Raw genomic sequence first — 17835 nt, 5'->3', positions numbered from 1 at the left:
ATACTGTCCACTGGGTCCTAAATAGCTCTAAATGTCTTTTACACAAGTGATATGATCTACTAAAACAAGAAAAGACAAAACTACCATATTTGCAATCGGATCTTACTCCTTAGGTATCATATAACAAAATCTTTAATGTGACTTGACTGTTGCTTTCACCTAGAGATCTTTGCTGTCAATAGATTGATGTAAAGGGTATGGGAATCCAGCTCCAGCCCCAATTAAGCATCTGAACCAGCAATGCATAGTCTTTAAGAGGATTACTAGAAACCTCCAGAGCACCTTGGAGCTAAATTATTTGCTGTGTTAAAGAACAAACTGAATATAATAAACAGAATTCGTTCAGAATGCTTTGCTCCTCCATTGTTCTACTTGTTTCTCCATGTTAGCCTATGTCACATTAACATAACAGAGTAAATTAATAATATTTTAGACTATTAGGCTTTCAGATTAGCAGTATGTTTTAGTTGATTTAGGGCAATATTCCTGATGGATTGTATTATAGAGATTGTATTAGTGAGATGAACGCACATAAAGACCACCACAAAGTATAATTATGAGTGTGAAATTTGTAAACTTGAAAACTTTTTTAAGCCCAGACTTTCAAAATTCAAAGTCTATGAGAAGACATGTCAGGCACAATGGATGGAGCAATTGCATTGTAATACTTTATACACTCACTGGCCACTTTATTAGGTACAGCTGTCCAACTGCTTGTTAACACACATTTCTAATCAGCCAATCACATGGCAGCAACTCAATGCATTTAGGCACGCAGACATGGTCAAGACGATCTGCTGCAGTTCAAATCGAGCATCAGAATGGGGAGGAAAGGCGATTTAAGTGACTGTGAAAGTGGCATGGTTGTTGGTGTCAGATGGGCTGGTCTGTATTTCAGAAACTGCTGATCTACTATGATTTTTACGCACAACTATCTCTAGGGTTTACAAAAAAAAATATCCATGGCCTTAATGCCACTAATATTCGTCAATACATCTTGCATATTTGTACCCATCTCAAAAGCCTTAGCTAGTTTGGGTGCACTATTAGGGTTGAGTTAAGCTCGGCTTGCTTAAATTGCACTCTATATTGTTTAACCGACGTGTTCATACCTATTCCTGAAGGGCAGAATTTAGCTCCAACTGCAATTAAAACACACCTGAAGCAGCTAATTTAGCGCTATATCTGAAATCAGCCTTATACCCTCATTCACTATTCCCTATAGTCCACTAATAGTCAATCCACTTAAAGTAGGGAATAAAAACGAGAGAGTGAATTTGAGTGCACTGGAAGGGATGCTGTTTTGTTTGTGCTTTGCTGGCTTGTTAAATCCCTCAGACAGATTACACTTTCAACTTCTTGGTCAGACTCAGAGATGTGATAGTTATTTTAAACTTAGTGATCTGTCTTTTAGAGATGAAACAAAGTAATCTAGTTCTGTCACGTTTATTCAAATGTTAATTTAAAAATTTTATTGTAATTTATTTAGAAGGATTCCGTTGTTGATGCCATCTTGCAGTGGTTGTGCATTCATTATCACAATGCATTGATAGATTGATTGAGTGCACTTTAGAACTTCCATTAAGTCACCATTACACTGCCTGAAATAGTGCACTAAGGGTATAGGGGTAATTTTAATCTCATTCCTTATTCCTTAATCTGTTTATTTAACAGGCCAACTTATCCAGCATATGTTTAACACAGCGGATGCCCTTCCAGCTGCAACCATGTACTGGAAAACATCCATACACACTCGTTCACACTTACACAGTACGGCCAATTTAGCGTATTCAATTCACCTGTACTGCATGTCTTTAGACTGAGGGGGAAACCAGAATTGCTCATGCTCAGGCAAGTGTTTTGGGGCTGATTGGAGGTAAAATCTCTTAATGAAAAGGTTTGGACAACCCTTCTGGTGCTGTTTGAGGAACAGCTACTTGTATTGTTGTCTGAAACCATAGTGGAGTCAGGCATTTTTTCCCCAGAATGCACCACAATAATTTACAATCAAAATACACTCAATAGCTAGACAATGCACATAATGGGTTTTGAATGTATTCGGACATCATGTAAGAAGATGACGTCTGCAGTTGAATCATTTATCCATCAATTTGTAAACCACTGGTCCACTGTGTGTACAGTGTGTGCACCTTAGGGATGGGCAAAAATTTAATTAAAATTTATTTTAAAATAAAATACCTAATACCTTAAGTTTGTGTATCAAAATAAACGGCAAAATACAGCATTAAACTACAAAATACAGCAGTATTTTTGTGTTTTAAAAATACTACAACATAAAAAGAATGATATCAGTCCCTAACTGTTAAACTGACTCTTCTAAACTCATTGTAAAAACATGATTTCTGAAAACTTCTAAAAATTGTAATCTATTTTTGCAAATAAACTCCTCATATACTATATCCTGTTCCTGCTTTAAAACCTGTTAGTTTTTAGATTATTAAATATGTGTTTTATATGTCGTGTCACTTTGACATCTTTAGGCATACATCTTCCCTCTTCATTTGCTATACAGTGCAACTATACTTGCTATTCAAATATTGGCATTTAAAACAGGCAAAGAAGTATAGAAATCGCCACTGTAAGACAAACATTTGCATCAAAACTCCATCCAAAACTACTATTATTTTTACAGTATACTCTTTCTGCAATTTTTTTATATATATTTTTTTCATTTATTCATTAAATGGAAGAGTTAGTAGTGTCCAAAGCACCAGTTAGAGGGTGCATTTATATGATGCCACCATGTAGACTTCTTAGAGAGTATTTTAAAAATACAAGACACTAAAGTATTTTGATACAAAGTTTTAAGCCATTTCCATTATTTCTATCATATACAAATTGCAAGATACTATTTTGTATTTTAAATACATGTATAATAAATACTGCCCATCACTGGTGCACCTACTGTAAGTGTTAAAATTCAGTCACACATTTCGCTTTTGTAGGAAACCCAAATCATCATCCCCACACAACTTAACTCTGAAATTGACAACAATAAAAAAACATTGATGATTTGCCATCTGAAAAAAATGTGAAAGCTTAGATTCAGAATGCTATTTTCATGAATATAATGTCATAGGGTCATTACTGGTGCTATTATTATCATTATAAAGTTAGATTGCCTTTTCTTAGATGCTGCAGTTATACGTTAGATGCATTTTGATACTTTTTAAAAAATACATCAGGATATTCCTCTAAAAATTCTCCTTTTGTACTTCAAGAAAGAAAGAAAGTCAAACAGGCTTTGAAAGGCATGAAAATTAGCATTTTTGTCTGAACAATCCCATTAAGAATTCAAAAGCAGATCATGCAGAACCAGTGCTTTATGGGTTTGAATCAGTGCCATCAACCCTTATGGAGTAATGGTATTATGATCTCACGGTTCCTGCTCTCACCCTCTCCAGTCTGTCACCATCTAGTAAAAGAGATCTTAATCATACCAGAGCGACTAACCATCCACCGGCAACGGCTAGCAGGTACTCCTCTAAGGTTTGTGGCATGCGTCAGAAATAAAAAGAGCAGCCCTGGGGTGTGCTAATGTCTTAATTCTCTTTCTCTGTCTGGCTAGATGACGCGACGGAGACTAGACACGAGAATGGGCCGGCAACAGACTCAAAAGAATACTGCTCACAGGACAAGGACATAGTAGAGGTGGTTCGTACAGAATATGTGTATACAAGACCTCCACCCTGGTCTGACGTTTTACCCACCATTCATGTCATCACCCCGACATACAGCCGTCCTGTGCAGAAAGCAGAGTTAACGCGATTGGCCAACACATTCCTTCATGTGCCCAACCTGCACTGGATCCTGGTGGAGGACTCTCAGAGGAGAACCCCTCTGGTCACGAGGCTTCTGAGGGAAACCGGGCTGAACTACACACACCTCAATGTGGAGACCCCACGGAACTACAAGCTGCGAGGGGACACGAGAGATCCCAGGATTCCACGTGGCACCATGCAGAGGAATCTGGCTCTGAGATGGCTAAGGGAGACCTTCAATTCCAACAGCAGCCAGGCGGGAATCGTTTACTTCGCAGATGATGATAATACGTACAGCTTGGAGCTGTTTGAGGAGGTGAGTTAAGACAGGCATGACAGTTGTCTCTATCAGAAAGGAAGCATAAATAGTGTATTGTAACAGTAATGGGTGGTGGTTAAATGACTGCACTTGTAAGAAGTCTAACTCCATTGATTTAATAATAAGCTTTGTTTGAGCGCTTTCACTGCATGATCATTTTATTTTAACTATTATTTTCCCATTTCTCTCCTACTGCAAATTATCCTCAAAGAATTTGTCTATAGACATTTCTGTTTTAAAGAGACAGCTCATTCAAAACTGAACATACTGTTGTTTATTAGCATTTTTGAAAGATATTATAAAGAAATTGTCTATTGACTCGTTTCCACTGACTGGTACAGTACGGTACGGTTCGGGTTGGTACGGGTCACCTTTATCAGGCTTGCATTTCCATTACCAAGGGTACCCTTTTGATGGGCGTGGTGTATGACAGAAAGTTTCAGTCGACGTAATTTTCGCTCGAGAAAATGTCTACAGTAAAGCCGTACAGGTCGTTTACGTATCATTTGAGAAGCACTTCTCACAAAACAAATGCTTTATACGCATAAATACTTCTGTATAAATGTTCATCTTTAACTTTTCTATGAACATGATTTGATTATAACTGCTGATCAATGACAATGCGAAATAGCCTACTGTAACATCTGTAATTATATTAAATAAATAAATGCAACATATATGAGCACATACAGACCCTTACAGTCTCCGATATGTTACTAACTACAGAAGAACTACACATAGCATATATTTAGTGCTTATTTAGTTACAAAAACAACACAAAATATAGTCTACAGTCAGTGAAAACCTCTTATCTGTGTCTGTAATCTTCAGCAGCACATGTAGCCTCTGTTAGAGAGTCATTCCGTCATTCTAAGTTCATATTAGTCCAAAAGGTGATGATAATAATAGTTAAACATAGCAGTTTGTTTACGTTTGCTAAAAAAAGAATGTATTCCTTTTTTCCAGCTTCTCCTTTCAAGACCATCAAGCGCACGTTATTATCATCAGCTCAAGAAGTTTGTTATTTCAGATACAGACGTGCAGCGAGCGCAGGCAAGAAAGCGAAACCGTTCGCGCTGCAGACTGGCTCGTAATAAATCTGCTCTTCTTTGGCATTGTGGCTGTTCATCAAGACGACGACAAGAAGTGTTTCAGCCCGTGTCAACCATGGCTTTTATTATATGTATATGTATTTACGCTGTAAAAGATCTCTCGGCTGTGTATTTTAAACATGGCGGCTCTTTTGTTTTCATTCTGGCTTGTTGCCTAAGCGAATGACGTATCTCTGTAAACCAATAGCGTTCAGTTGTGCGTCTAGCTCCGCCTTTTGGTACCCTTTCTCGTGTGTGGTACCCTGTCGAAAGGTTGCCGAAAACGTGGTATGGTTTGGTTCGGTTCGGTATGCTTTTTGACAGTGGAAACGGCCATAAAAGTGTACCGAACCGTACCGTACCGTACCACTTAGTGGAAACGGGCCATATGTGTCTACTGCCTTTGTATTGAATGTCAATGGGACTCAAAACCAGGGTGCTAATTACAGGGGGAGTTTGACCGCTCTAATTATTGCTTGGACCTATGCTGAAGGACATAAAAAAGTAGATGTGTTGGAGGGTGTGCATGTCTAAAATAATAATAATAATTTAATATAAATTTGACACCCATAATTGTTCACACCATTATCAAATGCCAATGCATAATCACGCCCAGCAGGGATGCTGGAAAATGTTCTGTTGGTGGTCTGAAACAGATGTAGCCAACTTATAGGCACTTTAAAAGACAATGTTTCTTGTAAATTGTGTTTGTATCTTACATAAATTAAACTATAGTTTGTATTGTAATCGACACCTATGGCTTGCACATGGAAGTTATACAATAAACAGTTTTTTTTATGATCATCTATTTATCATTGCACACATGCAAACTTGTCCTCATTCTTCAAAATTCACAATTTTAAATCAAAATCAGGTCATCTTTGATAATTGTTTGTTAAAATTGCTCATCACAGGTTACTGTATGTCAGAATCCAATCATTATTCATTGAAAACACTGAAAATACGACTCTATGGCTGCTTTTTCAAATCTCACACAATCATTTTGGTTGGTGAACAGATTAAATACGATTCAGTTTGATTTTGTTTGGAGAACAGATTTAATTACAGTAAATCAAAACTCTAAACATTGCACTGGCTTTCATCATACAACTTGAAGCAACAGGCAGAAAGCAAACCATTTTATAAATGATGACAGAATTTGTCATGTTTAGGTTATTATTACTGGAGTCTTGTAATGTTGCAGACAGGTAAATACCTGTCAGAGCCTTCATAGGTTTCTGAATCACTTCTGTCACATCAAACTGCTTCAAAGTTTTCTCATGAAAACTCCTCCAAATCCCCGGAAATTTTAAGAAGCTGCTCTGAAAGAGAGTCGTTGATGGTGGGTGGTGAAAAATGATCGGGCACATAATTCTGAAACACTGGCAACAAAAGACTCAAGACTATAATTAGGGTTGAACAAAAGCTGCCGTTTCTGTTGATATATGTGGGTTGTACATTTTAGAAATTAAAATTCATGCTTAATATACTTACATAGGATGGTGCTTTGCATAGACACTGTTTGGCTGTTAATTCAGCCCTGGCCTGTTGAAGAATGCATACGATATCATATTAAATGTGCTATATACTGCATTGATTCAATAAGTTAAATTGTTCTCTGATTTTTACATAGTAGGTATGTGGCTTTGGTAAGTTTAAATTCTCCAGAAATGGTTTTATATGCACATTTGTTATGTAGAGTGGGCCATTTATATGGATACACCTTAATAAAATGGAAATGGTTGGTGATTTTAACTTCCTGTTTGTGACACATTAGTATGTGTGAGGGGGCAAACTTTTCAAGATTGGTGGTGACCATGGTGGCCATTTTGAAGTCGGCCATCTTGGATCCAATTTTTTCTTTTTTTTAATAAAAGGAGGGTAGTTTGACACATCAAACTTATTGGTGAATTTCACAAGAAAAACAATGGGGTGCTTGATTTTAACATAACTTTATTCTTTTATGAGTTATTTACAAGTTTCTGACTACTTATAAAATGTGTTCAATGTGCTGCCCATTGTGTTTGATTGTCAATGCAACCCTCTTCTCCCTCTCTTCACACACTGATAGCAACACCGCAGGAGAAATGCCAGCACATGCTTCCAGTATCCGTAGTTTCAGGTGCAGCACATCTTGTATCCTCACACCATGTACATAAAATACCCATAGAATAAGAAAGTCCTTATTGACCATATTTGGAATAGCATGAATATTAATGTGCTGCACTCTGACACAACTCTCAGTGTTTTCTCTCTCTCTCACACAGACACACAGCATGATGTACTCTGAAATGAACATCTTAATTTATTAAATTGTATTATAACAAAGAAAGTAGATACCCCATTCAATCGTTTTAACTTAAGTGGTGGAGAGGTTTATTTTAGTATTGAGTGAATGATCTAACGTAAACTATCAGAAAGAGTAAAATAAAACAAAATTTCGGCTAATTTATAAATAAACTTGACAAAAGATAGCGACAAAGATGTTTTGTGTTGTATTTTGAAGCTATAATGTAAATGTAAACACAGCCAGGATTTATTATCAATCTCTGCTATAAACAGATGATGTTTAATAAAGAGTATGGCTGTTCTTTCACTCTAGAGAAATTGCAGTATTTGCAGAGTGAGATGCTTTATTGCGCATTAAACACAATGTGATTGTTACCTCAAATTACAAACGTCTTTGGCAAATTTTATAATAAACACAATAAATTAACAAAAGATACAATTAAACATACCTTATGTCTCTTTGGGTGGCGCTGAATAAATTTAACATCAGTATACCCAGCATTTTGCTTTCTGATAATAGCTGTGGAGGTATACCCTTGGTAAATCCAGATTTTCTTTTTAAGGCACCTTTAATGTACAATATGATTTATCACGCTTATTAATCATTGTTGATCTGTAGAGCCATTCATTTTCCTTTGGCTTAATCCCTTTATTCATCAGGGTTGCCACAGTGGAATAAACTGCCAACTTATCCAGCGTATGTCTTACAAAGTGGATGCCCTTCCTGCAAAACAGTACTGTGAATACATTTTATATATGTTTGAAATTTTTCATTTACATGAGACTCTCTGTTCTTAGCTCAAGATTTTTTTTGTTAACTTAATCGTGTGTCTTTGTTTGACGCACATTTTAATTTTTAAACAGATTAGTTTCAGATCCAGCTATAATTGGTGGATCCCCTACAGAACCGTCACAGATCCCCTGTGGTCTGTGGACTCTTGAAAATTCCTTGTCCTAAATAATAAATCCTCTAAAATGCATCATAGTTTCTCATTTAAATTTAATGTATTTAAATAGCAATCTTCCTGACTAACATAAACTCGATTCAACCCCACTCTCAGCTTTTGTTTTTTCTATCTAACTTGAAAGAACCAGAGTTTTATATGGCCTAAAAATCAGTGATCCAGAATAAGAAAATATCAAACAGAAGAGCCTGTAATGCGTTTTACATTTGGAAACGAAGATATAGTAACAGCTCATGAATTATGCATTTGGCCTTGTTTAAAACAACCATGCCTGCCAGGGTGTATTAATTATTAAGCTCTTATTAAAAATGCTTACGCAGGCACTCTCAACGACAGGGTTTATTTACAGATGCTCTGTATTTTTACCCTCGTTCTCTTGGCTTTCTTTTACAGTGTTGACTCCGCTGTAAGTACTCTGAGCTCAAGGGACACAAGCCACTTTCCCCGGCTCTCCTCTGTGACTACTTTGACTCGACAGAATCATTTCAACATGTCTTATTCTGCATAATGGGTCATCTGTGTGTATGGCTACAATGGTGATAAGACGAAATTCTACATTACAAAAATAAGACAAATAATAAAATAATACAGCATAAACCAAAAGTAAAACAGTTTAAATGGCATAGTCTGTGAAGTGCTGCGATTGGCTGATTACTCAGCCATAATGTCTACCTCTGATGTTTGCAAACAAATAATCAAGTATCTGCTGATGAAAAGTTTGGACTGTGCAGAGGGCTTTTCAGTCTGATTTATCTTAAGTATTGAGGTGCTAGGTCAAGATCCCAAAGCTGCAGTCACACTAGAGTTTGAGTATGCGAAATTCAACAGTCTACTGCTGTAAAAAAAGGTGGGAATAAAGTAAAAGGTACATCCCAAATCTCATACTTATGCACTATTCTATTCCATTGTTTAGTATAAATAGTGTACTGCATTCTGAAAACTCTAAAAAGACTAAGTGCACTTTAAATACCTGTTTGCTGGCCTCACGCATCTGTCAGTCAGCCAGTCACTCAGTCAGCACGTAACCTTAAAGGGTCAAACAAATGACGCACAGCACCAATAGGGTTACAGAAAAGTATGCTCTGTTATAATTTACTTACCTTTTAATACGTTTTGGTATTTAAAAAAAAAAACACGTTTTGAATGTTTTGAATAAAAAGCTGTAATGGTGCCGTGGCGGGATCAATTTTGGGGTGGCGCCCCGCTGTGGAACAATGAATGTAATGAAACCATGATATATATAAAGTAAAACATTAGAATAAAGAAATGTATTAAAACATTAATAAAGAAACTAAACCTTTCTTGTAAAATTAGGGCTGTTTTTCTTAAAATAATATGTAAAATAAAATTTTCAAACAAATAAAACAGATATTCAACACCCTATTTGTAAAAACCCTGTTTGATATTTACATGCACAGGTTGTATGTTGAGAGTAAAATACATACAGCATAAGTATTATGCAGAATAAAAGTTTGTCCATTGCTACCCTCAATATAGGTTCTCTCAATTTCTTCAGTTCATGAATTCAGCATGAAAGACTTTAAATGAGAGGCAAAAGGCAGAAAACAGCCGTTCATTATGCTAAACTAGGGCAGTCTAGCTTCAGCAGCTCTCCCCAATGACAGCTAGTTTAGAAAAGATTAATGTCATCCCAATTCTGTAACGCACATGCATCCTTTTCAACAGTTTACGATTCCAAGTGTCATTGTTTCTGCCAACAGGTACAGAAAACATCCCTCTCTTTCTTTAATGAAAAATGACAGTGGCGCAATATAATATTAGTCGCTCAGGAAGTAATCAGATTGTGCCGGGACTGTTTGCTTTAAGCATGAAATGGAGGAGAAGGGTCAAAGCCAATTACTCAACCTAGATTTGGATCAATGCGAACAGCCTTTAACAGTTCAGTCAGCGAAACCACCCTTTACATTTAGCGGAGTCCTAATCAATTCATCTATTTATTTTTACAGACACATAGCAGGCCTAAATGAGAAAGAGACACAGTGTTCCTTTCCATCTACAGTGCTTTTGTAGCTCTTTGTAAAAGCTTCCCTTGGATACACTAGGCGATGCATTATGGGAATAAAGACAACTGCTTCGCTGGCCCGCTCTAGCCTTCACTATTCATTAAGCAGTTTCCTTTTATGATGTCGACCACTTGCGCTGGGCGGCACACAAAGCATTTGGATGTAGGAGTATAGGGAGCGTTTGAAGCAGGAAGATTAAAGGAGGATCTGTCTCTCTTTCTCTCTCTCACTTGTTCTCTGTCTGTCAGTGTCTTGTTTTCGATCTCATGACCTGCTCAGGATGAGTTGTGCTGTTCAGATGTGTTTGTTTGTATGTTTGATACAAAACATGATCTGTAGTGCTGAGGTGTCTAATCATGGACTGTTCCTGTGAGTGCACTATATACAGCAGGAGAGCTGACGTGGAAATGATCAAAGTTTGTTTGGACATGCATGTTTGTACAGAAGGGACAAAAGATCCAAGGGGTGTACAAGATTATTTTGATTTTAATCATTATTTTTTTCCTTTAGTCCCTTATTTATCAGGCATCGCCACAATGGAATGAACCGCCAACTATTCCGGCGTATTTTTTTTTGCAGTGGATGGCCTTCCAGCTTCAACTCTCGCATTCTCTACACACACATACACTGCAGCCAATTTAGTTCATACAATTCACCTATACCACATGTCTTTGGATTGTGGGGGAAACCGGAGAGCACCCGGAGAAAACCCACACAAACACAGGGAGAACATGCAAACTCCACACAGAAATGTCAACTGGCCCAGCTGGGACTCGAACCAGCAACCTTTTTGCGGTGAGGCGACAGTGCTAACCACTGAGCCACCGTGCTGCCCCTTTTGATTTCATTTTAGTCAAAAAAACAATAAATAGATATGAAATTCACCATTGCAAATTCTTAAACAACTGTGCCTGTATGTGATGTGATTCGTTTTCATATTCGTACCTTTCATACATGCGATCTATGACATGAAAAAATTTACATTTCAGCTATTTTAATAATTATGGTAACTGATTAACACTGACTTTGACGTTTCAATGAGTTATAATTAGAGAAAACGTGTAAAATACAGTATTATTAGCATTTTAAAAAATCAGTTTCTGTTTTAAACATTTCCTCTTTACTTTAAAAAATTGCAGGTATTTATTTAATTAACATGTTTTGTCACATTCCCTAGCAATCCAACCTGTGCAGATCGCTGGTAAAGACACAGTATTGCATAAAACTACAAATACGCAATTAAATGGACTACAAGATCAGGTCATGCACCACTCACACATCTTGTCTAGATCCCCATGATTGCAGACAGACACAGCAGAAGCCACTCATGAACTGATTACTAGGACTATTTATACAGCACACACACACACACACATTTCAAGGCTCTTTCAAGGAGTCTTTTGTTATCTGTTTCTGTGACAACAACGCGTTTTCCTTGCCTTGTCTTGCCGGTTTTGACCCTTGCTTTGTTTTGTTTGTTTTATTGTTTATCCCTGTCTGCTGCCTGCCTTCTGACCACACACCTGTTATTTTGACTACCAATCTGGATTTGCCCGTATACATCGGTTTGCTTCTGTGGTGACCATTGCTTGCCTAACCATTCTGCTAAATAAACCTGCGTTTGGATCCACACCCCTGTTGTCACTTAATGTTACACATGTAGCCTAATATATGAAAATGTTGATCATTCATTCATTTTCTTTTCAACTTGGTCCCTTTATTAGTCTCGGGTCGCCACAGCGGAATGAACCGCTAAATTATCCAACATATGTTTTACGCAATGGATGCCCTTTCTAGCTGCAACCCATCTCTGGGAAACATCCATACACACTCGTTCACACTCATACACTATGGCGAATTTAGCCTACCCAATTCACCTGTGCCGCATGTTTTTGGACTGTGGGTGAAACCGTAGCATGGTCGTTATTTTAATAATTGTCTTTCATCAGTAAACAAACCTTAGTTAATGAAAAAGTGTAAACTATTTTTACAGTCTTGGTGCAAATGTCTGTGCAGCACCAATTCCTAAATGTTAGACTAGCTTCTATAGGTGTAGACATATTCTTTCTGACAGAAATTCTGATTATTCTGTTGATTTGTCCTACCTTGTCAGTTTGTCCCATTCAAAAAATAGGTAGCACGTTTTGATAACATAATATTGTAATGAAGTTTACGGCCCTTTGGCCGCCGGGAAGAAGGAGGCGGAGAACCGACGGAGTTTTAAAATGATTTATTAATAATAATGACGGCAGCTTCTCACGGAGACTGCCATTTAAATCAAAACAAACGGACGGCAGCTCCTCGCGGAGACTGCCGTCAAACTGAAAGCAAAAGTAAAATAACATGCCCGGGCCCGGTCCTCTCTCGGCTTCCTCTGCCATCGGTCCTCCTTTTATGGTCCAGAGCTCCTTCCGTGGGATCCGAGGCAGGTGCGCACCGCACGTGTATCCACTCACGCGGTGGCCTCACCCCGTTCCCACGGCTCTCGGCCACGCCCCCTCGCCACAAATATGCTACGCATCAGAGTTTGCTACTAGTGTAAATTTCAATCTGGAGTAGTGTAATATGAAGCTGTAATATCCTACTACAACAACCTTATCACTAAACCCAACCCCAGAACCATTCAAATACAGTGTTGATAGCATAATCTGATGGGTAGGATAAAATGTCAGGAAACCAGGTCTAATATAGTGAATCAAATGTGTGGGGGGCAAAAAAAAGGATTTTGATCAGTATTTTTGTCTTATATTAAAAAGTTTTTTCTGTCATTGAAAGCTCAGCAGCTCCTACTCCAGATTTTAGTGCCATTTGCTGCTCTTGAGATTTTTATCATTATAAATATGTTGCTCTACTTTATATTTTTTGAGTAAATCGTGGTTCAATTAAAATTCCAACAAAACAAAACATATTTTTTGATACTTTTATTCATCAAGGACACATTAAATTGATCAAAACAGTTTAGACATGTTTTGAAAAGATCTCATCTAATGAACTGCCAACTTATTCAACATGATTACGCAGTGGATGCCATTCCAGCTGCAGTGCATAAAGTTGTCTACACCAATGGTTTCAAGCTCAATTCCTGGAGAGCCACAGCTCTGCAGAGTTTACCTCCAACCAGCTCCAACTCACACCTGCTTAATAGTCTCTAGTAGCCTTGAACACCTGGATCAGCTGTGTTTGAATAGGGTTGGAGCAAAACTGTTCAGAGCCACGGCCTTCCAGTAATCGAGTTTTAGACCTACAGTATAGTCTACACACCAATAATAAGAACTTTTATTGAAGATTAAAGGTACAATATGTACGATGGTTTTATTAAAATATTCAAAAACCACTAGAACCATGTTATACAGTATATTTTGCAGACTTATGTCCATACCTTATCCCAAATGTTTTTTTAGAAATTAGCTATTTTTATCTGGTAACACGGACTGTGTCACCATGCTAATCACATCATACTATGTGTAGAAACGAGACAAAGATGCCTTAATATGGTATACATTTTTTAAACTGCACAGAGCAACATTAGAAAAACCTTAAAATGCAGTAAGTATGATAAAACAGCTTTGCTTTATGTCCACATGATCATGACTGGAAGACCTGGAAGGCATGATGAGGCATAAAAAAAGTTCTGCTGCTTGCATATCACATCACACTCTTCTCTCATCCTCAGTTGTTCCAGGGGTGTCATTTTGCTTTGACAGCTTACAGCTTTACTCTGCTGCATACTAACATAATATGCTTTGAATACTTTAGCTCATCCATTAACATGGAAGAGTCACATAAGATGTATTAAAGATAGCAACTCCCATGATTTCGCACTCAATCATGCCCTCATCAAACTACAGCTTTGTTTTAAAGACATGCCCTCTATCCGTGTTCCCTTAAGTTGAGTAATAATTTTATCCTAACTGAGCATCATATGAAAATATTAGAATGATTAATGATGTCTGCTTAACAGAGTTAAGCTATAGCGTCGCTACAAGTAGTGACGCTACTAGCGCAACAACATTTCTCAGTAGCATGGCAGTAGCGTCCACACAAGCTACATTTAACCATTGTAGATCAATAGTGACGGCGCTGACATTAACGGAGATGTGAGACCAGTGTCTAGCCAATGAAAGTAAATCCATATGATGGCGAGAATGACGATTTCTTCTTTCTGTTTTACGGTGGTCGACAACAAACTTTTTGATGCGTTACTACCACCTCTCGCACTGGTGGGTGACGTCGCTGATCAATTAGGCTAACACTAGAAACTAGCTTGAAAGGCTAACAAAAGAAACTAGGAAAGATGACTGAGGAAGAGGAGTTATTTCTGAAGCAGGATTCCGCGTGACCATACCTTGAGAAGTACATGTTAAGATGCAAGAACTTTAATTGTGATGCTGTCCTTTTGTTAAAGCTTGTTTGAATATTTTTAAATGTTGTTTGTTAGTTCAGTTGGTTTTAAATTAACTTATAGTTTGTCCTGCAAATGTGCCTAAGTGTATCCATATAGGCAGGGCTACACAAAATACATTAGTAACTTTTTGTCAGGTAGCTTATAGGTTACCTTGTTACATTTCCTAGGGGGTAGCTTTTTGTAGTTAAGCTATATTTTAAGTAGAGTAGCTAATAGCTTGAGAGGGGTCTGGCTGCAGACCTGGTGCAGTGCAATTTGGGCTGCATCCAATGCTTTTTAATGGGCTCACCTAACCCCACACCTAAAGGCTGATTTATACTTCTGCGTCAAACGCCGGCGTATGCTACGGCGCTGACGCATAGCCCTTCGCCATGGCCATCGCCGTCACTGACGTGCACCTCTCAAAAAATGTAACAACACGTCGCAACGACGCGTAGCGTAAGCTCTGTGATTGGTCGGCTTGGTAGCGCTGACGAGTCTGGGCGTGAGCCGCGCGAATGGCGCGAGCGATTGTTTACAAGTGTGGAGTCCCGTGAAGGAGCTCCGGATGGAAAGTTTTGTTTTGTGTTTACCTCATAGTTAAAGTTGTTGCACGTCCGCCGGTTCCTGCCTCAAAATGAGCGAGTTTGAGCCACTTGTACATCCCGGAAGTGTTCAGGAAAAGCAAAAAAGCAGAGAAGAAACTCGACACAGAGGAACATTTACACCTCACTGCCTACTAGCGTTTCGGAAGTGTTAATGCAGACCGACAGAGACAGCGCGCAGAAGTATAAATGCACAACCACGTGCGTTGCGTGCGCCGTGGGTTACGCCGGTCACTTGACGCAGAAGTATAAATCAGGCTTAACCCTCCACGTCACAGTGATGTCACTAGCTTTGAGTCCATTGTGTCTGACATTGCATCGCTGAGTGATGCAGTCTCAGCTTGCATCATAAAGGCTGAATCCAGAAACTATTGAATAGCTTAGCTCACTACATTTTTCAAGTAGCTTGCCCTACACTGCTGCTTAATATCTGCAAATGTTTAATTTGACATTTTAGTTAGTCTTGAAATGTATTTGTAAAGTTGCTTAGAGTCTAAAGGCTGATTTATACTTCTGCGTCAAACGCCGGCGTCTGCTACGGCGCTGACGCATAGCCCTTCGCCGTGGCCGTCACTGACGTGCACCTCTCAAAAATTTTAACTACACGTCGCAACGACGCGTAGCGTAAGCTCTGTGATTGGTCGGCTTAGTATCGCTGACGAGTCTGGGCGGGACCGAGAGCCGTGCGAATGGCGCAAGCGATTGTTTTAAGTGTGGAGTCCCGTGAAGGAGCTCCGGATGTCAAGTTTTGTTTTGTGTTTACCTCATAGTTAAAGTTGTTGCACGTCCTCCGGTTCCTGCCTCAAAATGAGCGAGTTTGAGCCACTTGTACATCTCGGAAGTGTTCAGGAAAAGCAAAACAACAGCGACGAAATTCGACACAGAGGAACATTAACACCTCACTGCCCACTAGCATTTCGGAAGTGTTAATGCAGACCGACAGAGACAGCGCGCAGAAGTATAAATGCACAGTCACACGCTTTGCCTGCGCCGTGAGTTACGCCGGTCCCTTGACGCAGAAGTATAAATCAGGCTTAAGAATGAGCTTAGAATCTAAATGAGACCATCAAAATGTTTTTTTTTTTTTCTGACTGGTTTTCCACCAGTTCAGACTTTAAGCAAACAGTCTTGGCATGAAAATCCTTTTTTTTTTTTTTTCATTCTAAATATCTCTACGAGAACTGCCCACAACTAAAGTTTTTCCTTGTCTACTAGCAGTCTTTGATTTAAGTCATTAAAAGACTAATTGCACACTTATGATAATGATTTAATTAATGATATGCTGCTGGGACAAAATGGTTTGAGTGCAAGGGGTGAGAAATAATAACATAGTAACATTTCTCAACACTACAGGGAGTTTGTGTGTGTGTTGGAAAAACAGCAAGGAGACAGCCTGAACTTTTTAATAATTTATCGGTAAACACAAAGTGTAACATCAGATCTGTTGAAATGTGCAGTGGTAGGCAGGTAATGCAGTCAGTTTGTGGCCAAGTGCTAATAACAACTACTGCAGCAGGCCTACTGTACTTAGAGCCTACCTTTTAAATAGTAAAGGCGCCATATAATAAAAATCTGGGTATACCTATCCATAGCTGAGTTCAGTATATGGAAATACACTCAAACACCATCTATTCTCACATAAATCTAGTGAGTGTAACACCCTGGTAAAAACACAGCTATCATAACAAAACACAAACTGTTATGTTGCATGTGTATTAATAAACATGTCCTCAATATTTGTATGTACTTTAGGTTGGGGGTTCCCAAACTTTTCAGCCCGCAACCCCCAAAATAATAACGAAAGTGAGTCGCGACCCCCAATATCCTCTTAGGTGGTAAAATATATGCAAACATGGCTCACACACATCAATAAGCCCAAGTCTAATATTTGTTTAATTTTTGAGAACATCACTTGGAGATCATCCTCCATGTTCAATCATGGCCTGTATATAAATTTATGCGAGTACCGTAAAGACGTCAGAAAGTTTACCTTGGTGCCATGAAATCGTCTGCTGCATCTGACCCTATTGCTGTATCTTTAATCTAACGTTAAGAGACTCCAGGTGTTGCAAACAGTTGGGAAATTTTTTTATAACTATTAAATACTATTTTTATCTTTTGTAGTATATGGACATAGTATGCTCATTATAATAGTTTCATAAAATGAATTTGAATTTTGGAAATCACCAAGCAACCCCTGCTCATTATCCTCCGACCCCCACTTTGGAAACCACTGCTTTAGATCACACTCTCAATCTAGACCTGCATGAGCAGCCAAGTACTTACAAAATGCAGGATATACGGATTAAAATTGTATTCAGTGCCACCTCGAAGAAACATAAGGTCTTTTTAATTGAATAGTTTATTGATTTGTCA

The 17835-nt window shown here is 38.3% G+C and overlaps 1 protein-coding gene across 8 annotated transcripts in view; it reads left to right on the top strand.

Moving 5' to 3' along the window:
* Positions 1–17835, top strand: part of b3gat1a (beta-1,3-glucuronyltransferase 1 (glucuronosyltransferase P) a) — a 174069-nt gene that overhangs the window by 139977 nt on the left and 16257 nt on the right. For 5 of the 8 annotated variants that reach the window (XM_005173647.5, XM_073929092.1, XM_073929091.1 and 2 more), the window contains one exon: positions 3590–4098. In XM_005173647.5, the coding sequence (XP_005173704.1) occupies positions 3590–4098 (509 nt within the window). Of the gene's footprint in view, positions 1–3425; positions 3498–3589; positions 4099–17835 lie in introns of all 8 variants that reach the window. The other 3 variants (XM_068214765.2, XM_005173645.6, XM_073929089.1) reach the window with 1 other exon arrangement.

Source organism: Danio rerio, chromosome 18, assembly GCF_049306965.1.
Source record: "Danio rerio strain Tuebingen ecotype United States chromosome 18, GRCz12tu, whole genome shotgun sequence".
Lineage (NCBI taxonomy): Eukaryota > Metazoa > Chordata > Actinopteri > Cypriniformes > Danionidae > Danio > Danio rerio.
The sequence above is the reverse complement of the archived record's forward strand: the minus strand, read 5'-3'. Positions and strand labels throughout refer to the sequence as shown.